The sequence below is a fragment of the Gymnoscopelus microlampas genome (assembly GCF_963454915.1).
Source record: "Gymnoscopelus microlampas genome assembly, chromosome: 11".
Classification (NCBI taxonomy): domain Eukaryota; kingdom Metazoa; phylum Chordata; class Actinopteri; order Myctophiformes; family Myctophidae; genus Gymnoscopelus; species Gymnoscopelus microlampas.
Window position 1 is genome coordinate 36164811 of NC_139948.1, and position 23554 is coordinate 36188364.

General features: G+C 41.3%; 3 protein-coding genes across 3 annotated transcripts; 2 read left to right on the top strand and 1 right to left on the bottom strand.

Annotated features, from left to right (window-relative positions):
* Positions 1-1725: 1725 nt before the first annotated feature.
* Positions 1726-5840, bottom strand: eif3g (eukaryotic translation initiation factor 3, subunit G). The gene is made up of 10 exons (XM_084071685.1): positions 5744-5840; positions 5607-5653; positions 3914-4002; positions 3745-3804; positions 3510-3614; positions 2807-3002; positions 2586-2699; positions 2252-2388; positions 1907-2013; positions 1726-1807 (listed from the first exon to the last, which is right to left on the bottom strand). The coding sequence occupies exons 1-10, from the start codon at positions 5764-5766 to the stop codon at positions 1792-1794; spliced, it is 894 nt and encodes a 297-aa protein (XP_083927811.1). The 5' UTR covers positions 5767-5840; the 3' UTR covers positions 1726-1791.
* Positions 5841-6641: 801 nt separating this feature from the next.
* LOC311054727 (uncharacterized protein) lies at positions 6642-15935 on the top strand. Its single transcript, XM_084070733.1, has 13 exons — positions 6642-6836; positions 7453-7623; positions 8269-8370; positions 9241-9291; positions 9480-9650; positions 9869-9945; positions 10209-10316; positions 10645-10768; positions 11127-11205; positions 11375-11504; positions 11584-11741; positions 11835-12449; positions 14367-15935. The coding sequence occupies exons 1-13, from the start codon at positions 6819-6821 to the stop codon at positions 15299-15301; spliced, it is 2739 nt and encodes a 912-aa protein (XP_083926859.1). The 5' UTR covers positions 6642-6818; the 3' UTR covers positions 15302-15935.
* Positions 15936-18734: 2799 nt separating this feature from the next.
* On the top strand, positions 18735-23327 carry angptl6 (angiopoietin-like 6; the record flags this gene model as incomplete). The annotated part of the gene is made up of 6 exons (XM_084071419.1): positions 18735-19205; positions 19459-19596; positions 19716-19935; positions 22076-22269; positions 22535-22805; positions 23140-23327. 6 exons carry the CDS (start codon positions 18735-18737, stop codon positions 23325-23327), a joined length of 1482 nt encoding a protein of 493 aa, XP_083927545.1.
* Between the last annotated feature and the right edge of the window lie 227 nt (positions 23328-23554).

Sequence of the window (23554 nt, forward strand, 5' to 3'; positions counted from 1 at the left end):
AGCGTCAGAGCTCTGTTGGAGCATCAACAAATGGTCACTGTATTGGGTGCATTTCGCCTTTCCGACGTTAACAAACCCTATACCTAACCCTATCCGCACGCGGAAGCCACTAGTCGGAGTGGAAGGAGCACCCCCACTGTATTGTTCCCATAAGGAAGAACACATACCGACAGTCTGCTGTCTCAGTAAAACGGGGAAACCTAAAACTAGAAACGGATGGTAATTTGTTTAACAAGACTCAAGTAATGGGTGAAATCAAATCAACTGTGCTCACATGTATAGTTACTGATTGGTTATCTGATGATTGTCTTTTGTTTTCACAAGTTAATGGGTCTGATTTTGGTGGTTAATTATTAGTGCATATGCATTTTGTTTTACCATTGGGTTTTACTAAAAGCTTCCTGTGGACAAGTGTTAAATTGGCACTCATGCTACATACACCTGATTTTGTCAAATATAATTGATGTCCAAATGTATTAACATGAAGATGGCTTGTACCCCAATGATAACTCCCCCCAATTTATATAGTTGGAACACTGATTAGTTTAGTTGTGCACCATGCATATTTGAACTATTTCAAACAGCCTTTTACCTGTGTCAAGCAGCAATGAAGCTTGCGTTGTCTATTCAGTTGCTCACTGGGTAAAGGCTGCACTGGCAGAAGCTATTTAAACAGAACTGTATAATTGTCCAGACATTCTATTTGAATGACCAAACAGAAAATGCAACACGGCTCTGATTCAGATAACTATATGTACATTCAGTGCAAGATGTCTGCAGGTCATGAACGCATTTGAAACATACACCAGCCATGTCAATGACTTAAATGTGGTACGTAGTTTGGCTTAAACTATGCCTAGTTCAGTGGTTCTCAACCTGTGGGTCCCCAGATGACGGTGAAGTGACAATTTAAGGACTAAGACCATTACTGCATCAAAAGTATACTATAAAAACTGGTCAATCAATGGCTCAGCTTGTAGGTGTGCTATTTTCACTATTTATCGATGGAACCCTGTTGAACAGCCTAACAAAATGTAATGCCTTAACTCCAAGTGCTCGTTAGGGTGGGGGATGGGGTCCCCAGTTCATGATCATTTTAGGGGGGGTTACGGCCTGAAAAGGTTGAGAACCACTGCTTTAGTTAATAGATCACAAACAAGCTGTTATTCTGACATCGGTACTAGAGAAGTCTACACCAGTCCACTTGTCACCCACCTACAACAATCAAGTTTTTGATGTTGGGCAAAATGTATGCTTTTTTTGCACCATGACCTTATTTTTCCTGTTCTGAGTGCTATATTATACCAAAGAAACACCGCAGTTGAAATTGTGAACATTGTTTTTAATGTATATAGAAAGGTCAAGGTCCAAAAAATAACTTTTGCCCTTCATTTAACATGACATGAACATGTAAATACTTATTATAGTGTTACCATACATTTATATCCGAGAACACCTTGAAGTCAATTTACAGCTATAGCAGTTAGTCTTGTACAGCTTCTTTCAAGTCTGTCTGAAACATTTAGGAACACACTATTAGTGCTCCTTTTCAGTATTTTGCTATATTAAAAACATACAGCTACTTAAAATGCCTTTTCAGGTCATTTCAGACAATAGCTAGAAGGTTTATTTCAGCCATACCATTATGGGATATAACTACATGCCAAATATCAATGTGAAGGTTACTTTCATGGTACATACAAAAAGCTGAATTATGACAACCAGTTTCTCATCACTGCTTTATTTATATAACAGCCAAATTGTACTTCAGGCATCCCCCTGGAATGGTGCTCAGTTGTTTGATGGCCTGCAAAGAAAAAGAAGGGGTTTAAAAAGGTTACGCATTAAAAGGTATAGGCTAATTCATATTAATGACTAGTTCCTGTATTCTAAAAGAACTACTTACTTGGCCCATTCAACATTGAGAATTAGGTGATCATATCCAAATCCTGACACTCCTGCAATGGCCCTCGCTGCGTCCTCCCGGCGATGAAAGCTGATAAAGGCGAAGCCCTGGCAGAAACAAATGCAAACCAGAATTAGAACCTGCAGCTGAAAAAAATGCTAGAGACAAACACTGGCCTAAGCCTCATGCCACCAGGTTTTCTGCAGTACCTATGAAAGCCTGATTTATATTCTGAATTAACTGATCCGGTCTAGTGCTCACATTACTGTATCTGGTAATTTGCACACAACTACCCAGACCGGATCAACAACCTGCAAAGCCAATTGATCCCAGTCTAACACTGACCTTGGACTGTCCAGTATTCTTGTCCTTGGCCAGGTAAATCCTGGAAATGGAGCCAAATGGCCTGAAGAGCTCCTGAAGATCTGTCTCACGAGTGTCCTCGGAGAGATTGGTCACACGGATGGTGGCGTTGTCATCAGCTGTCCCGGGAAATTGATTTATTGTGAGACACCATGACCAAGTTACTCAAGCTTTACTTCCAATACCCATACTGCTACAATGTAAAATCTTGAATTAATTTAACTAGGATTGTGAAAAAGAAATGGACAACTCAGTGTTTTACAATGTATAGGAAAGCATGGACACACTAACAAGAATATGGAGACCCAACACCCACCTCTGCGGTTGGGCTGCATGGACTCTCCTCTACGCGTGCTTCCATCCCTCAAGCTGGGTGGAACATATTTGCCAGTCTTGCTTCCTGCTGCAGGCGCTGCAGGCTCTGGTTCTCCTGGTGAACGAAGGGATGAATGCAACATAAATCCATTGTTTTAAAAAAATATAAAAAATTCAATAACACCAAAGTGCCTTTGATCAGAGTTATGACCGTCACTGTACCTGAGCCAGCAGTCTTGGTCGTATCTCCAGTTGTAAGCCCAAGCTGTTCAGCCAACTCTTTCTGCATGGGACCCAGAGTGTCCTTGTAAGGGCAGCGGGTGGTCCAATGGTCACCTTTGCAGATACGACAAGACACAATCTTCTGTCCCTTGAGTTTGTTCATGGGATCTTCATCCTGGTCTGTGGCATTCAAGTCCTGGAACGGCATAGAGAAGGATATTGACAAACCAAAGGTTTGGACTGAATAAGGAACAATCATCAGTCGACATTGCTAGTATACATCATTAAAAGAAATCGCAGGGGGTGGGGTAGGCATGTCACAATTATTACATAATCATAATAATTTTGAATAATCTTTTGTTGAAAAATGTTTCAAACATCTTCAAAAATAGTAGAATAGCAGGTCTACAAGCTCACAACGCGCCGCGACACGTTGTGAGCTTCTTGTAGATCGATTTCCACCAATACGTTTTTTTTTTAAAGTATAGTTATTAAATGTCAGAAATGTCTTGAATATTTAGGTGATTTGTCATATCTGCCCTGTTCAACTTCAAAGCCTAAATGGCAAGTAGTGATTTTTATTCAAAGACAAAAACACAATGAAATCGTTAATCGCAATTATTTGTGTGACAATGAATCGTCATGTAAAATGTCATAATCGTGACAGCCCTAAGGAGGAGCACATTATGCCACAGATCCTCACCTCTTTGCTGGAGATGAAAGTCATGAAGACGTCATCACTGACAGTGGTGGTAGTGGTATTAGGACCTGCTGCATCATACTCGGAGTTGCCAAATTTCTTCCAATTCTGAAATTACATGAAGTTCAAGTGAGATGTCTAATATATAGCCTAAATAGCTAAATGTCACCAACAGACAAAATCACAAGTAAGCCCATCGCAAACTCAGTGCTGCTACTGTGAATGTCAGGAAGCAGACCTTTCTCCTGGCAACAGCTTTTGAAGCTTTCCTATTCTCAATCTTGAAGGTCCGCACAATCTAGAAAACAGGAAATACATGCGGTCAAATACATTTTTTTAGTGCATCATAACAAAACTGTTCTTGACATTCTACTTTGATTTGATGGGATTTACAAAATGACAATTACCTTGAACTTCTTTCCATCTTCATCTATTTTATACTCAGTAATGGTTTTGATATTTCCTTTGATTGTTTCTTTTGGAGAAGGTAATTGACCTGCAAAGAGAGAACTCTAGTTACATATTTCTATGTCCATTGTGCTTCACATCCCTACAAAACTTTACATTAAACAACCGCTCCAAATTCTCGGTGTTACAGTAACTGATCTGCAACTCTGAGAGGGTACAAATGCGGCAAAGGGTCCAGTGGGGCTACATTTGCAGAGTTAAAATCACATATTAGACATGGGGATAGAGGCTAACTAGGTTAGCTACCAGTGGTGTACTGTACTTAAGTACAATTGAGGTATTTTTTACTTCTAGTTTTCAGTACTTTTACTCCACTACATCTCAAAGGGCAAATATTGTACTTTTACTCTTTTATGCGAGTACTTTTTCCACCACCGTTAGCTAGTATGACAGAGGCTCACGTCATTGTCTGTCAACGGGCCTTAGAAGCAGCATATGTCAGGCAACAATTGATTATAGGAACGAGGTAATCCATTTACACCTCTCGATTCATATCGAGGTCTACCTCAAAGAGGTAATATAACAAACAGCATTATATGCATCTGCGGTCTGGAGTAAAACAGCGTCCATCCACGTGGAAGAAGAGGTGGAAGCCGCCTAGCTAGTTACTAGCCTTTTCGCTGTGTCGCCAGGTTTTGCGAGAGAAACAAGCAACCAGGTCTATGCAAACAAGACCTGAAAGACCCAAAAGAGTCGACCAAACAGGCCACATGAGCACTTTAAACCTATATACGTTAGCCATTGGAAAATAGACCATTTACAAGCTCACAACTTGTCGACCTACTATTTACAAAAACTCAGTATGGTATCGATTTTGACATTTTTATATCTACGGCAGTCTTAGCGACCACCTCCCCCAATGCGCCCTGGACTTTCAACAGTAAAACCCGTATTTCTCCGAACATGTACAAATGCAGGCGCTGACCCGGTTGCCCAAAAAAGTTAACTAACGTTCCGTGGTCTTTCTGCAATGTATTAGTCCATATTTTTAAATAAAGAAGTGTTTAAAGCCGATTCTGTCAGAAGTTCCTTGTATTCCTTAATTGCCGGTAGTGACGGGGCGCATCCGGAGAAAGTCGAAATTACACTCAATGTAAACAGGAAGCAAACGAGGGGGGAAATGGCGTTCGGCCACAGCCGGGATTAAAACACTTCTTTATTGAAAAATATGGACCAACACATTGCACAAAGACTCCGGACCAGTAGTTAACATTTGGGGCAACTGGGTAAGCACCTTATATTTTTTCATTTGTACATGTTCGGAGAAATACGGGCTTTACTGGTTAAAGTCCAGGGCGCACTGAGGTGGTGGTCGCTAAGACATAAACATGTCGAAATCGTTAAAATACAAATACGATAGCATTGTTGATGTAAGGCTATAACAACACAAATGCTCCCTGGCACAAAACAATTTCATGAAAATATTTGAGAACCACTAGTTTAAATCATTTTTTAAAATTGGAGGCAAAGCCTAAATAAGGCCCAAACAACCGCAACCACCAATTTTTACAAGCAACTTGACAGAAAAACAAGCCCAAAGTCGCTTGAAACAAGCGGACGTGGCAACACTGCCTCTTCCATCAGTTCTGTTAGCTAACGTTAACTTGCTAACGTTAGCCACATTAGCTTTACCTTCAATTCCCTCCTCTTCGACCTGGTCCGCCCAACTGGGCTTGGAACTGGGGGGTAAAAGATTGATACTCGGTGTTAGACATTCAACCGACACACAAAATATGAATATGAAGCTCATTAATGTTCATAAAACTCACTCGTCGTATTCCACCGACGGCATTCTGTCGGCTAGATGAGCTCCAGGGATGTAAAGAGCGGAGCAGCGTGAGTCCGGCCGCCAAACACAGTAATACACTTCCGGGTTGCCCTGTAACTTCACAATAAAAGTATTGTTGTCCTTGTTAGGAACCAGTGAGGTTGCCCTGTAACTTCACAATAAAAGTATTGTTGTCCTTGCTAGGAACCAGTGACCAGTGTGCCATGTCCGCGTATTATAAGCGACTTTGGGCTTATTTTCCTGTGTAGTTGCTTGTAAATATTGGGAGTTGCGGGTTGCGTTTTTTTGGGGCTTGTCTCTAGTGTACTTGCTTATTGGGCTTGCTTCACAATATTTTATTTTATTTTAACCAGTGGTTCTGAAATATTCATATGCCATGACTCATGGACCCCCAATTTAACATGTATTTGTCCCTAAACCCCCATCTGAAAATGTTTTGTGCCAGAGAGCCCCGTACCCGATTTGTGTTCTTCCAAAAAATATATTTCAAATATTCCACATTTTATTTCAAGATTCATTTTGAAAATAGCAGATCTACAAGCTCACAACGCGTCGTGCCCTGGTTGCTTCTTGTGGACTTGTTTTTCTAGACCTGGTGGATTATTCTGTCACAAAATCTGGCAACGCTGCTAGGAACCATTACAAACTCGATTGATAACCCCGCTTCACCAGGCTTTCCGCAGCACCTGTGTGATCCGGTCTAGAGCCTGCCTACTGTATCCGGTTATTTACACGCACACATACATGCAAGAAACGTTTCCGTATTCGGTATAGACCTAGACCGGATCAGCAACTTGCAAAGCAACTTGATCCCAGTCCCAGTCTACTCGACTGAGACATTACGCGGACATATTACCATGTGACACGGTGAAGAAAGTTCCACATGTGCTGCCATGCTCTGCTTGGTGGACGTGTGTACGTGAACAGTTTAGCATGAATGTTGTGGAATATAGTACTGATTATTGTGTTCAAGTAGTTATTCATCTCTGAGTATTAGAGGTAACGGCAGTTATTGTTGCATTCATTTGCGCAGCACTGTGTCTTAGAAGAACATAATGGGGAAGAAAACGAAGGTAAGCACGCAACGTTGTTTAACTTAGCTAACGCGTTAGCCAAAGTGAACCTCGTACATTTAATGTTATGAATGTGTGTGGATAATGGACATTTGCCTCTTGATATAATGTTTATATGTTTATGTTTACCATGTAATATTATACGAATAACGTTTAAATTGAGGGAAAACCAGTGGTGTAAAGTAACTAAGTACATTTACTCAAGTACTGTACTTAAGTACAATTTTTAGGCCATCTGAAAATAGCCGATATACAATGTGTCGCATAGTGAGTTTGTAGATTTTCCAGTTTCAAACTTGTGAAATGGGACAACATTCATTGCATTATGAGTACTTTTACTTTTGTACTTTAAGTATATTTTGATACCAATACTTTTGTACTTTTACTCAAGTAAAATTTGATTACCAGACTTTTACTACATTGCAGTATTGATACTTTTACTTAAGTAAAATATTAGAGCACTTTTCCCACCACACGTTCACGACAAGTACACTGTAAAGGTTGCTATAGCCTATTTGCGAACGCAGTTTTCTTCCCTCAGCTAACAGTGAGGAAAATGCATAATTATTAAATATATGAATTCCAGTTGATGATCATTTGATTTCGTACTCTTCAGACCAAGAATCAGAAGAAATCCAGACTAAACGCCAACCATGTGGCTGAGGAAACCTACACGAACGTCCCCCACTCCTTCGTGTTTAACAGAGGTCTGGTCGGGAAGAATGCCGGCCAGCTGGTGCAGGACATGCGGCGAGTCATGGGGCCTTTCACCGCCGAGAACCTCAAGGTCTGTCTTCTGTAGGATAAAACTGCGGTTATTAATCTAACATTTCAGTTTGTGTACGGATTCATTCATCATGTATTGTTTAACCCATTTAAGACGTGAGGCCCGATTAATAGATTGTCTTCTAAATCCTAACTTCTAAATCAGTGGTTCGCAAACATTTTCCTTATTATATATATTTGGCCGCTGACCCCCATCTCAAAATATTTAGTTCCAGGGACCCCCAGAAGCAAAGATTTGTGTGAAAACATTTTGCTTTCAAAATATATACATTAAAAGATTTGTCACACATTTTCACAAGTATTCTTTTTTTGCAGATCTACAAGCTCATAGCACCAAAAATCAAGTATGAGCTTGGTATATCTGCCATTTTTGAATAGCCAAAGTATATCATGCGTTTTAGCTAAAAATCTAAAATGACACGAAAGCTTTCCCAGTCTTAATGGGTTAAATACATTTACGGACCATTTTTTACATTAATTCTAAATAATAAGGTCAACAAAAATAAGATTTTGTTGACCTTATAGCAAAACTTGAAGGCTCACCGGGAGTCACTTTTGGGTCTTGTCACACTGTTGGAAACCCATCAAGGTCTTGCAATCTTAAGTCTTTACTTAATTTGAGGGCTGTGCTTGTTTTCTCTACCAGGTGAGGAAAAAGAATTCGCTGAAAGATTTTGTCTCAGTAGCAGGACCACTGGGAGTGACACACTTCATGATCTTCGGCAAGACCCCCACCAATGTTAACATGGTGAGATCATTAGCAATTCAGAGTACCTTGCATGATGACTCCACAGTATGAAAGTAGTATTTACCCGTCATTGTTTACTTTTAGTTCCATAAATCTGCCTCAGGTGCACATTGTGATCTCACAAATCTTGTCATGATTTTATTTTACATAGTGAGCATAATGTTTATTTCTCAAGTAATTTGGCCTTTTTACAATTAACAAGAGATGTGAAAATTGTACTGTACAAGTGTTTTTCTTTTTACATGCTAATGTTTATGCCAAGCAGTTGCGCCTAATTTATGAGACATTGCACAACAGTGTCACACACTGAAAATAGCAGACCTACAACTTAAAATGCGTGAGCTTGCTCACAAGACGTTGCAAATGTGGTGAACTTGGTAGGTCTGCTACTTTTGGCATGCGACAGTCGTGCGACCAGTGTTGCATTGGTCATTGCACGTGGTAACATGCCGTCCCACCAGTCTTTGAGCAGGAGCATGTGCGTGCAACGATTAAAAACAACCCTTAAGTTCACACCGCAACAAAGTTTCCAAACGCTGCCGACTGCTGGGTGTCACATCAGGCGAATTAACCTTGGAATGAGCCTAGATGCATATTGTCCATTGTGTGACCTGTAGTGTAGGTGTTAAGCGACTTGCGTGTAATATCTTTAAAATAGCGTCCCACAGTGAGTCGGGATTTAATGGTGCATGGCAGTTTACCTTGATAACACCGTTGGGCTCAGATGATGACGGATTATGACTTGACTGTTCAGTGATGCATGTTCAAAGTAAACGCACTGATGGGCCCTTCATCAACATGAACATGATGAGTTCACCCAAATCCAGATGGAGAGGATGTTGTTGACCCAATAACTTGTTTTCATTTCAGAGGCTCGCTCGACTTCCCAAAGGTCCAATGCTGTACTTCAAAGTGGCAAAGGTATTTATTGTATGCGTTTAATATCAGTAGTAAAAGGTGCACGGGCTTAGATGATGAAGCATTATTAATTACGTGACTGTCAAGTGATGTCTTTCAAAGTAAACGCACTGATAATCCCGTAACATTATAATCAATCTAGGTGTTGCTCTTTGAAGTGTTTCTGACAAGGACTGTTGACTCTTTTTCAGTATGCGCTTATCAAAGATGTGATTTCATCTCTGAAGAAACACCGAATGCATGACCAGCAGTTTGGGCATCATCCGCTGCTCGTCCTGAATAACTTTGGCTCTGACGGCATGCAGGTTAAACTGATGGCCACCATGTTCCAGCACATGTTTCCCTCCATCAATGTTCACAAGGTATGTTTGAATGAAGTGGCAGCATAGTGCTCATTCTGATAGGATGAGTGTTTGATGACGTGTCAGAATGATGAAAGTATAGTCTTCTTATATCATCCCTGAAGAAACAAAACACTTTCTGACAACTCAACTCTGGCATCTTCCTGAACTTGAAATAAAGTTTATAATAAAGTAATTTAATAACATTACAGTTTTAAGTGTGGATTTTGTTTTCCCAGATAAGCCTTAACAGTATCAAGAGGTGTGTTCTGCTGAACTACAATCCAGAGACCCAGGAGATTGAGTTCCGTCATTAGTAAGTATTGGACGTTTCCTAGCACAAGCTTCCTCTGCTTTGGTTATACTGTATATACTCATAAGCTAGTCTGTAAGTGTCATGGCAGTTCACCTTGATAAGACCGTTGGGCTCAGATGATGACGGATTATGACTTGACTGTTCAGTGATGCATGTTCAAAGTAAACGCACTGATGGGCCCTTCATCAAAAACACCCATAGCTCCATGTTCTGTTGATAATGTCGCACACTCACCTCCAGTACCAACTTCTTCCACCCTGCAGCAGCCTGAAGGTTGTCCCCGTTGGCATTAGTCGTGGAGTCAAGAAGCTGATGCAGGAGAGGTTCCCCAACATGAGCAAGTTTGAAGACATTAGCGAGCTGTTGATGAAGTGAGTCCCTTGTAAAATGCTAATTCTTCTACTTGATTATAATAGGTATTTTATAATAACTTTTGTAACAGCTATAATTCTCTTGTGTTTAACCACTTACGCTGTTTATATTTAGTAGTTGAACGGCTGTTTGTGAAAATAGCCGATCTACAAGCTCACAAGGCATTGCACCGCTGTGTGCTTGCAGACATGCCCAGAATAGGGACGCTAGTTTAAAGTGGTTAAAGTCTTTGCCAGGTTGAAAATGGTTAAAGAAGTAGATGATTATGTGGAGTTTTTCTTTATTACCTTTATTATAAACTGATCTATTCCGGTTGACTTCTTTTAGAGCAGCTAACCTTTCTGAGAGTGAAGCGGAACAAGATGGAGATCACAACATAACTGAGCTGCCACAGGTCTACTCTGGACGTGGCAACATGGCATCACAGCAGAGCGCTGTGCGCTTGACTGAGGTAATTGTGCCAAATAATATATTTTTTTTTTAAACCCAACATTCAATCCAGGAACGCATCAGTGTCATTTTAGATTTGAGCTATAACCATTATTTTATTATATTATATTTTAACCATTATTATTTAGATTTTCTTTTGCATTTTTTCACACATAACCAGGAGATAACGTGGTCCAAAGATGTACTGCTCCTTTGACTTGCCGTTTAAAGTATTTGGGAAAAAGCCTGTATCTCGGCTCCTGTGTTTCATTTTTGGCGAGACATGCTAATTTCAACGGCGTAGAACAAGCGAACGGGTGATCTGAGGTCGCGCAGTGAAAGAGTTAATGGGCTAATGTATACATGTTTTCCGCCCTCAGATCGGTCCTCGAATGACTCTGCAACTGATGAAGATACAAGAGGGCATAGGCGAGGGCAATATTCTGTATCATTCTTTCAGTGAGTATGCAAGTTATTTTATTTAACCACTTAAGCCCTATTTTATGCTTTGACTGTTCGAAAATAGCTGATACAAGCTCACAACCATCTGCGGTGCGTTGTGAGCATGAAATGCAGTGTGGAGTTGTAGAAATGGTTCCTAAAATTGGGTTTTCTATAAATTGTTCAGTCTCCAAGACGGAGGAAGAAATTAAGGAGATCCTGAAAAGAAAAGCGCAACAGCTGAAAGCGAAATCAGAGCGCCGGACTAAACAAGAACAGGATATTGCCCAAAAGGAAGAAGAACGGGAAGAAAACAAGTAGGTCTTCAACAACGATTTTGACACTACGTATTATTTTTTGTTTCTGACATTTAATTTATAATGCCTGTTGTTTCAGGAAAAAGAGCCTGGCAGGCATGAAGAAAAAGCAACAAGTGGAAGAAGAAGAAGACAGTGAAGTGGAGGACCCTGGGGCACAGACTGACAAGGTTGTGGTCTCATCTGATGATGAGGTGGAGTACTACAGACAGGCTGTAGGGAAGGAGCCAGACGAAGGTGATTATCATTAGATATGGAACAACCCACATCTCAAACAGGTTTAATCTCACGGCTCTTGAGAGATAATAATTGTATTTTATTTTTGTTCAGGCATGTTCTCTGCTACCAAGAGGCAACACTCAGGAAAACCTCCAGGAGGACCCTTCAAGAAGAGGAGGATGTCGACTGGGAGACCTGGAGATGATGAGAAACGCGGCAAGTCACCCAGGAGACCTGGTCCAGGTGGCGAGCAACATGCAAAATCACCCAAGAGACATGGTCCAGGTGAACAGAGATTTGGAAAACCACCCCAGAGACGTTCTCCGGGTGGACAGCGCGGAGACCGACCAGGAGGCAGACCAGGAGGCAGACCAGGGGGAAATCGTGACAGGAACAGGTTGGGTCCAGGTGAACAGAAATATACAAAATCACCCCAGAGACTTCCTCCGGGTGGACAGCGCAGAGACAGACCTGGAGGAGATCGTGACAGGAAGGGGGGAAAGGGATTTGCGGTCGGGGGTAAACGATTTGGGGCTAAGAAAACTGGTGATGGGGACAAGAGGTTTGGAGGGAAGAAACCTTTTCAGGGTAAGAATAAATTTGGGAAGAAAAACACGGATGGGGGATTCAAGTCTAAGGGTCCAAAAGGCAAAGCACCTAGCCACAAGAAAAGAGGTCCCAGTGGTGGTGCGAAGCAAGGCTTCAAACAGAAAAAGGGCAAAGGCTGAATTGCGCTCTTCTACAGTATTTGGAACAAGACATTGAATGCAGTCCACAATAAGACACTAGATGGCAGCACAGGTGGATACATCACCACCATGACCTTAGCAGTGAAGACAAGTGCTGATCGATTGGTCTTTTTTTGTGGAATATATTTATTGCTGAAAATGAGCAAAGAGGCTTCATATAACGGTGAAACAATTTTTGTACTGTTCGAATGTTGATGTTAAATGTGCTTTATCCAATAAATTGTTAAGAAATCAAGTTATGCTACTTGGTGGGTCTACTTGGTCCTTTATTTTGCTGGTATCTGGTCAACCGGTATTTCGGGCTCAATCAGGGATAGATGTTACTACTTTTTTTTTTAAAGTAGATGTAGCAAGAACAGCACTTTCTAATTTCTTATACAGTTTATACAGGATTAAAAGCATTCACTGTCTAACCATTCCTGAACACTTGCACAAACACATTGCTTTAAATAAATGACCATTATACAATATTGTGATATTGCAGGTAAAATGCATTACACGTTTTCTGTTTTTTAGTATAAGAAGAATTGTCAGGCAACTAATTAATTAATGGTTTGGCTCAGCATCATAGTTGGAAGATGTTATTTTTGTCCTTGAATGCTATATTTGGTTTTCCCATGGTACCAACATGACTGAAAATAACATGATTTGATATGTTGAAGAGGTTATAAAAGATCAAAACTTAAAATAGTCTTGAAAGGTGCATACAAATTATGCACATTTATTTGACAATGAGGCATGATGGTACAAAACTTATTTCAAATTTCAAGAATTGAAACCACTTGTAATAAAGGGGAGTCTTTACTACACAGTAAAATACTAATAATTGACCTGTATATGGGTACACACAAGTGGAGCACTGCAATACTTCTAGGTCAAAACTCGTATTCAGATTCAGCCTTGATTATTCAAATTGACAATTTGAATAAAAGAGGCTGCTGTGCAATTGCAGTGTGCGGGGCTTTTTGTTCATGACAATGGTTTTTTCATTGTTTCCTGACAAACTGACTAAAGTGAGCGTCTTCTTAGTGAGTTGCGTTCACAACCAAATTTGCAGGCATGTATTTATTATACTATAGACCAGAACACTTAATGCATTTTAACTTCAATATCACAATATTGTATAATGGTAATTTATACATTTGCAATTATTAAGTGCTGTTTTTGCTAACGGCTACTTTTTAAATTAATAATTTAAAGTAACCTGATTGAGCCTGAAATACCGGTTGACCAGATACCAGGAAAAGAAGAATGGCAATCCATTCAGTTGAGTTTAAAAAGCCTTTTTTTTGTCATGGCTTGCTTGGCAAAGTTAAAAATGCAGGTGACCAACCCGTTTTGGCTCAGGGGCTTTCATCAGGGTCCAATGGTTACTTCTATTGGCCAACAAAAAATGGAGTCATGACGTTTTTGCTTCTTCAAATTGTCAGGCTGGTTAAGAGGAAACGAAAGATTTCACTCACCATATTGCACTTACTGCAAATTCAGTTGAGCTGCTTTGGTAATCAGTCTTCACTCTTCAAGAGCACAGTGCATAGGATCTCTGCTTTAGAGTGAGTATATCTTGGTTATGTCTAATCAACTGATACTGCTTACATTTTATGAATAATGAAAAGTTGAATACATGTAGCCCTATTTAGTAACATTTTGATTGTGGATTTCAATTCCTAAATAAGCCTAGTTTTTCAGTAGGTTCATAAACTCGATTACATAAATGTTATTGCACAGATGCCTATTCTCTCGCTGCTTTGAGTTTGTAGATAAAAGCTTTACAATGTGATAAAGTAATATAAATTCTTATTGTAGCATAACTAATTATTTAGTTAATTATTTTTCCATTCACAGATATTGAGCAGTATACACCATATTATGAAAGCTACCAGATGAACAAATACAATGTTTGACAACACATCACATTGTGAGAAATTCCAAATCGCACTGCTACCGTCAGTGTACGGTGTGGAATTTTGTGTGGCACTCGCTGGTAATTTGTTTGCACTGTGGCTCTTGGTGACCCGAGAGAGAAGAAACTGGCACACTGGAGTGGTTCTGTCCTGCAACCTGGCCATAAGTGACCTCCTCTATGTCTTCACCCTGCCGTTGCTGATCGTCTACTACAAACAACAGAAACATTGGATATTTGGGGACGCTGCCTGTAAAATAGAGAGGTTTCTTTTCACATGCAACTTGTATGTGAGCATCTTCTTCATCATGGGTATAAGTGTGAACCGCTGTGTGGCCATCGCGTACCCCTTCTTCTCTCGTAACCATGTGCGGACGGCGCACGTTAAGGCAGCCAGTGCAATCATCTGGATCCTTGTTGCAGTCCTTTCCTGTCCTGTGTTGAAGTTCGCCTCCACTTGCCCTGCTGTGCATGGTAACCACACTCAGTGTGTTTCCGCCTGCCGGATCCATGGTGACGAAACCTCTCACTTCACTTATAAAGTGTTTCTGGCAGTGTTTGGGTGTTTTCTTCCATTTTTGGTGACTTTCACTTCATACTGTGTGGTAATATGGGTGGTATGGAAGAATGCAAACATAACCAGACTAGAGAAACGCAAGGTAGCCCTAATGGTCATATCTGTCATTGTGCTATATGCCATTTCCTTTGTGCCTTATCATTTCTTTCAGGCCTATCACCTATACCTGAGAATAAATTATCGTGATAACTTTAACTGTTGGGTCTACACAGCCTACCAAGTATCTAAGGGGTTGGCAGCTCTGAATATGTGCATCCATCCACTCCTTTATATGGCTGTGTTTGACAGTATCAGAATTGTCTGCTGTGGGAGGTGTGCAGAGGACAATGACGGGGGAGATAAGCTATAAGAATTAAGATGTTAATTTCTAACATTTTAGTGAATCATTTTATCTGAACACTGAGGAAAAAAGTAGGATGAAGTGAAAGAGAAGTATAATCTATTACTGTGCTAAGGCACTTGCCTTAATTACTCTTGTGCTTCCTTTTGTTGTTTAAGTTTTTTATTACAGTACATTATTGAAACTGTCCTGACAATAAAACTAATTTCTATACTCTCAAGGACAAGGCTACCGTTATCTGTGTAGGCTGTTCCACCCCTTGTAATTTCCGTTATGGCAAATTTCACAATAGTGACTATACTGTCTGACTGACAAGAAGGAAGTAGGCTATGGTGTCTGCTTTAGTATCTGTATTTTTAGATGTGCCATTTTTGCTAATAGTTTACATGACCATGTTTTGACAATAATGGATTGCACTGGTGGAACCAAATGTGATAAAACAACGGTGGTATCCTTTAAGATTGAGATACAGCACCAGTTTTAAAATGACTGTTGATGTAAAACAGAATAATTGTTCTTCTAAACTTATATTTTAGTCAATTTTCGTGAACATGAACAGCTCAGACTTTACACTATTTAAAGTTGGGTGATTGGGCTGTATTTGTTCTACTGTGTACTACTAGCAATATACCTGATGATGCCCGAGTTAAACAGGCACAAAGCAATATGTTTGTGTACATGTTCAGGAATGGTTAGACAGTGAATGCTTTTAATCCTGTATAAACTGCTGCTGGTATGAACAATAAAAACACATATATATATAAAAAGACAGTGAATACTTTTAATGCAAATTGTATTGATCCTACAGTATGTGAAGGAAACGGTACAGTTTCCATAGTGGGTAGTGAAGAAAGTACAGAATGTACGTGTCTCTTGTTTATTTTGTACATGCAGACTTATAGATGTACCAAATATGATAACGTTATTTACTTAAACTTTTGTTTGCACAGATTGTTACCATTTCAAACATGGGAACATTCGACAGAGTTTACCATGAGTGACTGGAGGTTGAGAATAGATGGTATTTTGGGGCAGAATATTTCTATGGGGTATGCATAAAAGACAGACACACACAGGCACAGCCAACCTCAACTTTAAAATTTGATCATGGACCAGAAGAACAAACTATTATTCTTTGTATATTCTTTTATGCATATAAGTCACTCTCAATATAGTAGATGGAGCAGATTGGAGCGGATTTCAGTCATTGTTATTCTGTGTTTCCACCACTTTACTCTAAAACTGGAATTTGCTTTGCTACATGCTCTGCAGAGGATGGGGATGAACCACAGACTGTAAAAAGAGTTGATGAACCCTACTGATTTTGGTGACCCCATGACCGTTCCTCTAGCACCACCCTCAGGCCAAAATGTCAATTTTACAAAGAAGTTATTTAATAATATAACTTGTTTATAATAACCCATATTCCGTTTTTTTTCAACCCCAACTTTGTTGTTAATGAAGTAATCTTAAACAAGAACGTAACACCTTCTTGTTAAGAACACACGAGGCTAAGACGCGCCTTTTGTAGTCCATCTTCAGAACATTGTAGTTTCACCACGGCAAAGTCACGTCACATCCGCCGTCTCTTAGCACCGTTGTTGTCTTTTTATATAATAAAAGTTAAGCTCAGTGTCCAAGAGCGGCGACACTACCCTGACTAACTATAAACATCTCATCTCATTCTCATCGACTGAGAATGGAAGGCCCACTGCTATATGCAGAGGCCATAGTCTCATAACCTGCTCATCGGGAGCAGTTAGGGGTTCAGTGTCTTGCTCAAGGACACTTCGACACTAACTCTGGGGGAGCCCGGGATCGTACTGTTCCCATCCGGCCACTCTACCCCTGAGCCACTGCCACCTAAAGGGAATATAAATTGTATTTCCATTACAGGGACATTCTGCATAATGACTACTTTTAATTTCAGTATTTAAGTATATTTTAATGCGAATACTTTTGTACTTTTACTCAAGTACATTTTGAATACAGTAATATTATTTGTAACAGAGTGTTTCTACATTGTGATATTGATACTATTAAATCTCATCTTCATAAATAAGCGTGTGGGAAGGATCTTGTAACAGCATAGTAGCTTGGTGGCAGAGGGAGGAGACAGAGTAGATTCTTGCACCGAGGGCCAAAGCAGATAGCTGGTCTTTGGGAGGCGGTGTCATTAGGCTTGTTTGTAATTAGGAGCCTCTTCTTTCAGAGATCCTGTGACAGAGATAAAGTTAAGGGGTGGTCTGGGTACTGAAAAACATGTGTCAGCATCATATCTGTGTGTCTCTCTCACTTTGACTTCTTTTTCGGAGGGTTTTCGTCTTTGTTTTTATCTGCACTTAAAACTTATGCGAGGCTCGCTGATACTGCTGCGTGTAACACCATATCATAGAGGATATTTTGTATAAGCTCATTATTCTGCCTCTTAATGATCTCAGCCTCATCTTTAGTTTCATTATATTTTCATCCGTGGGCCACAGGATCTATGCAGCAACAGAAGACAGAGGTCCAGCAGAGCCAGCAGCTGCTGTACTAACCTTCATTACGGTGAGTTATGGAACTTCCCTGATCTCAAGATGCAATGAGGGAATACACTTTCAGGTAGATATGTCAGAAACAATATCAGTTGTTAAAGTAGTTGTTGTGTAGGCTACATAGTCAAGTTAAAAGTGTAATTAATTATTTTGTGATATCTTATTCATTCTCTGCAAATGTCCAGAATCTTGTTTTCTCTGTAATTCTTTATTTAATAACCATTTCAATAACTGAGGTGGTCTTTCCTGCAGTAAACCTTGGCTGAGTGTTCTCTTTCTCAACACATCTCATATGATATTTGACATGTTGGGTGTATGGACATTTTTTATTTGTTTTTGCTGATACATCATACAGGAGATTTCTGTGTGAAATGTAAATATTGACCATATGGTAAGAATGGTGTTTATGGTATTGACTGTGGCTGTTTTGTTTGGACCTGGAGGTAACCCTATAAATGCTGTTGACCATGAGGTAGACGTTTTGTTGACTCTGACTGGTCTGTGTTGACTGTTGTCCCCTCGGCGTTGACCTGTGAATAAACTTCAGCCAGTAGAAGAGACCCTTTTGCACTTTCACTTTCCACAGGATGTGATGGGAACATCTGGTGAACATTCAAGATCCAGGAGGCAAAGTGCACAATAAAATTCTCATTGTTAATTCAACTTGAGAGTGTAAAGAATGGATGGCTGCACTAAAGTAACACTGAGGGCTTTACAATCTAGCAGTTTTTTAATTGAGCAGTAAGAGTAGGCCTCTTCAATGGCGTTATAGACATTCTGGTGAAGGATTAGGTTTAAGGTCAAAGGTTATCATGTGTTATGCATTGTTATTGCTGACTGAACTCTAATCTAAATTTCTCCTCCATTACTAGGGCTGTTTTTAAGAAGTTGTACAGATAGCCTACATGGAGAAGATACTGACACTTGCCCTGACTCTGTTTCTAACATTCTGTCTGGACATACCTGTCGCTTGGGGTCGGAAGGAGAGGGCCGATGGGGAGAACTCACAGACACGCTCGGCGCGCTCCTCAGAGACGAAACCAGGTCGCTGCTCGTACACCTTCATCGTTCCACAGCAAAAACTGAAAGGGGCGCTGTGCCTGAGCACAGAGTCTACTGCTGCCAACCGTTCCGAGGTGGCAGGATTGCGCGCAGAGCTCAGTCGGCAACAGGAACAGATGAAGATACTCCAGCGACACCTAGAGCAGGAGGGGGCCCTCGCTATGGAGGTGCGGGCCCTACGCAAAGAGAGCAATGGTATGAATGCCCGCATTGCCCAGCTCTATGCCCAGCTGCTGCACGAAGTGATCCACAAGAAAGACCAGGTGTTGGAGCAGCGAAGAATTGAGAATCTTCTACTGAATGCGACAACACAGGTGACCTATTAGGCCTCCCATAGGTGCTGCATGATGAAGCTGAGCAATCACTTGAAACAGCTACACAATTGCACTGCTCATGTTCCTGTTGTGCCTGATTTGGTTGCGCGCTAGTGTCGTGCACAAAATAGCCGATCTACAAGCTCTCAACACGTCGCCATGCGACGCGCTGTGAGCTTGTGGATCAGCTATTTTGTGAGCAACACTGGCGCGTAACTAAGTATCAGGCTTTGCTGTCTATTCAACCTTACAGGCACTGCAGGTGTCCAATAATTACAGGGAGCTGGAGAAGAAGTATGGTGCTCTCACCTCTGTGATGAGCTCACAAAGCCAGCTCATTGCCCGCCTACAGAAGCAATGCCAGTGCAGGGACACTACCCCATCATTACCGGTAGGGAAGAGACTATAGTGTTCATCTACCAAATGTACAGTATATGTGGTTGTACATCCAGGAACTGAAGATGAGGTGTGTACTGTATGTGTTTTATTTCTCCCCGTTGAACTGGATAGGTGACCACTGAATCTCCACGAGCCCAGTCTAATGGGCCACTTAATGACTCCTCTGAGGCCAACCAAATGACTAATGATGTTCAGAGGGACCAGAGTGCTCCTCCGTCACAGGAAGAGAAACTAAAGGGTGTCGAAGACCAACCGGCCACAACCACCACCATCATGACAGCCAACTCTCCTACAGATCCCCCTTTCAGTTACCCTGTTCCAAAAACCCCAGGTAAACCTAAATACAAATTGGTCCACTGTGTTACCATCTCCTCACACCTCACATCTTTTCTTTTACAGAAGTTTTCTACATGTTGTTTGTTTTACATCCTGCGGCTGTTAACCAATGACGTATTTCATCTCATTGAGCACACAACCCACAGACCCACATCCTCTCAGCTCACCAGTCATGCTTTTGAATTTTTTTAGATTGTGATGTAGCAACAACACACACACCCATCACATATTCATTCCCTCGTTAGACAAAAAAAAAAGTATTGGATACCAGAGTTTGGAGTAAGTGTCTGTTCTGTTCGTGTTATCTAACAGTCCAGATAAGCAGAAGACACGGAGGGAGCCAGTGACCTTGGTGGTAGGAGTGCTATCTCTATGGGAATGCCTAAACAATGTCTACATTACAAACTGCTGGCTGTTCCCATCGAAGCAGAGCGGGACTTTCATAATGAGCCACAAACTCACACGCACATACGCACATGCAGTGATGGAAAAGTGCTCAAATTCTTCACTTAAATAACAGTCTCAATACCACATGTAATCATGTAGAAATACAAGTAAAAAGTCTTGTGGCAGCGGTGGCCTAGTGGTTAGAGGGGCGGCCTTGATACCGGAAGGTCCCTAGTTCGATTCCCCAATTCATCACATCAATCATGAATCACCGCTGAATAGCCCTTGAGCAAGGCTTCCATGCAGGGTCCGGCTGGAAACAAGCTTCGTGCTTAGTCCGACACCCTGGGTAAACAACAAACTTTGCTTTGCTTTGGTATTCAAAATGTACTTAAAATAAAAAAGTATTGGCATCAAAATATGCTTAAAAAAGTAACTAGTTAACTAAGTTTTCAAATAGGCTACTTTTAATGGAGTAATAGTACAATATTTGCCCTTGAAATGTAGTGGGGTAGAAGTAAAAGTATTGAAAATTGGAAATAAAAAATTATATAAGTTAAAAATAAATAATACTTAAGTACAATACTTGAGTATATGTACTTAGTTACTTTCCAACACTACACGCACACACGCACGCGCGCGCGTGCACGTACGCGCGCACACACAGACGCACGCACGCACGCACGCACGCACACACACACACACACACACACACACACACAGAGACACACGCACGCACACACGCACACACGCACACACACACACACACACACACACACACACACACACACACACACACACACACACACACACACACACACACACACACACACACACACACACACACACACACACACACACACACACACACACACACACACACACACACTAATTACCACAGCCCTAGGGCATTTGGTGTTGCCTTAAATGGCTGGTTTATGCCCCTAAGATGCTACAATTGCACGAGCAAAGTGTGTGAAATTACAAAGCAGAAGGTATATGATGGACAGGCTGCACCCAGCTAGATCACAAAGCTAGATACAGCTAGATCACTCTAGCTTGCAACTATGATACGCCGTTCCTCTAAACCAGGAGTTCTCAAATGTTTTTAAACATTTTTATCTGTGGACCACTAGCATATTTCGATTTTTTTTTCTTTCGCGCGCACCGAAAATAGCTACAACACGTACGTTGTGAGCTTGTAGATTGGCTCTTTTTGTTGATAGCTTTTTTCCCTCACTACGCCGATTAGTTCAAAAACATTGTCTTAAATGCAATGGATTTATGAAATATTATTTGAGCAAATATAATTTTGATGCATTTAACAACGATACAATATATCGCTAATGTTCCGTGCTGGTTTGAGAAACAGTGCTCTAAACATTGTGCTGATGAAACAGCCCAATCCCTTACGGCCTGCTCTGTGCAAGTATGACTGACCATCTGAGCCTATAAGTGGTAATGCTGAGGGCCAAGTGAAGGATATACAGTCTCTGATCACATTCACTGTTCATGTTATCCATGTGACATGAGATGCTGAACATGTGTTGTGGGGGGGGGGTTGACCTTTTAGTTCCGAAACAGATAAGCTGGGGCTGTTGTGTAGCCTATATATTTGTGATATTATTGACATGAGAATAAACAGAATTCCACAGCCCCCCTCATAGTTATATATCTTGCCCCCCCCCCCTCCCCCCAGAGGTCTCCCAGCAGCCTTTTGCAGATCACATTGCATGTTTGCACCTCAGGGCCTTGGAGTGACTGCAAGCATGTGCTCGATTCTGGGGAGACCACCAGTGGTATCTACCTGCTACGTCCACAGAGCGCCAACAGACTCCTGCAGGCCTGGTGCGAGCAGACCCGCGCAGAGGGGGGCTGGACCGTCATCCAGAGGAGACAGGATGGATCGGTCAATTTCTTCAGGACGTGGGACCAGTACAAGGTGAGTCCACCCAGTGTTAATGAGAACAAAATGTTGCACAGTCTGAAGCCAGCCAGGAAGGAGTTATGAAATAAATCTCTCTGCATAAGCATGAATGAATATGAATTAGTTGGCACCGGTAAGAATAAAGTCTGCAGTAAAAAGTGGTTCTCAAAGTGCCCAAGGACCCCCAGGTTTCTTTGAGGGGGTTCCAGGGGGTCCCGAGCAAAATGTGGGGGTCCTTGACATGAAACCTTTGCTCAGTTTAAAAACTGTTCCATTGTAGGAAGGCTTTGGGAACCTTGATGGAGAGTACTGGATTGGCCTGGAGCACCTCTACTGGCTGACCAAACAGGCTCACTACAAGTTGCGGGTGGCTCTGGAGGACTGGCAGGGTCGTCAAGTGTTTGCTGAGTATGACAGCTTCCGCCTTGAGCCGGAAAGTGATGGGTACCGTCTACGACTCGGGGAGTACCATGGCAATGCTGGGGACTCCCTCTCCTGGCACAACAACAAGGCCTTCACCACTCTGGATCGAGACAAGGACCGCTACGCAGGTCAGACTTTCCACCGACCGCTCTATTTTCAACTGTCTATCTCAGGGCTTCCCAAACATTTCCAGGCTGAGACACAAAAAGAGAAATTTGGTGTTTCACCAGGACACGGAAGGAAAAACAAATCACAGATCTGCAAGTTCACAACGCGTCTTGTTTGTAGATTTTCACTATAAAAAAAAAATTAAAAGTTGAAAATGAGGACATTTTAAAACTCTTGACTTTTCTGTTTTTTAATTTACCCAAAAATGGGCCACGAGTCGACCCTATATTTGGTATCTGTTGTTATCTGTTTGATTAATATGTTTGTTTGTTTGTTTTCCTGTATGGACATCAGGTAACTGCGCTCACTACCATAAGGGAGGCTGGTGGTATAACATGTGCGCCCACTCCAATTTGAACGGTGTGTGGTATCGAGGTGGACACTACCGCACTAGCCGCTACCAGGATGGGGTCTACTGGGCAGAGTTCCATGGGGGGTCCTACTCTCTCAAGCGAGTTTCAATGATGATCAAACCCACCTAACAGACTTGGACTCAATTGTGAGATGTTAATCTGACTGACATATCAGAACTAAGCTGCATGGGGCTGATAGAAGATGATTCATGCATACATTTCAGTGGGAGCTCCTCAAGCTGCTGGGAGGCTGGCCAATGGAGGATGTTAACAAAGAATGTGTGGGTTAGTTATGTTAGTGTTCAAAGTTACTGGATTTCAGGTTAACAGCGGTCCAATAATATTAATAATTTTCA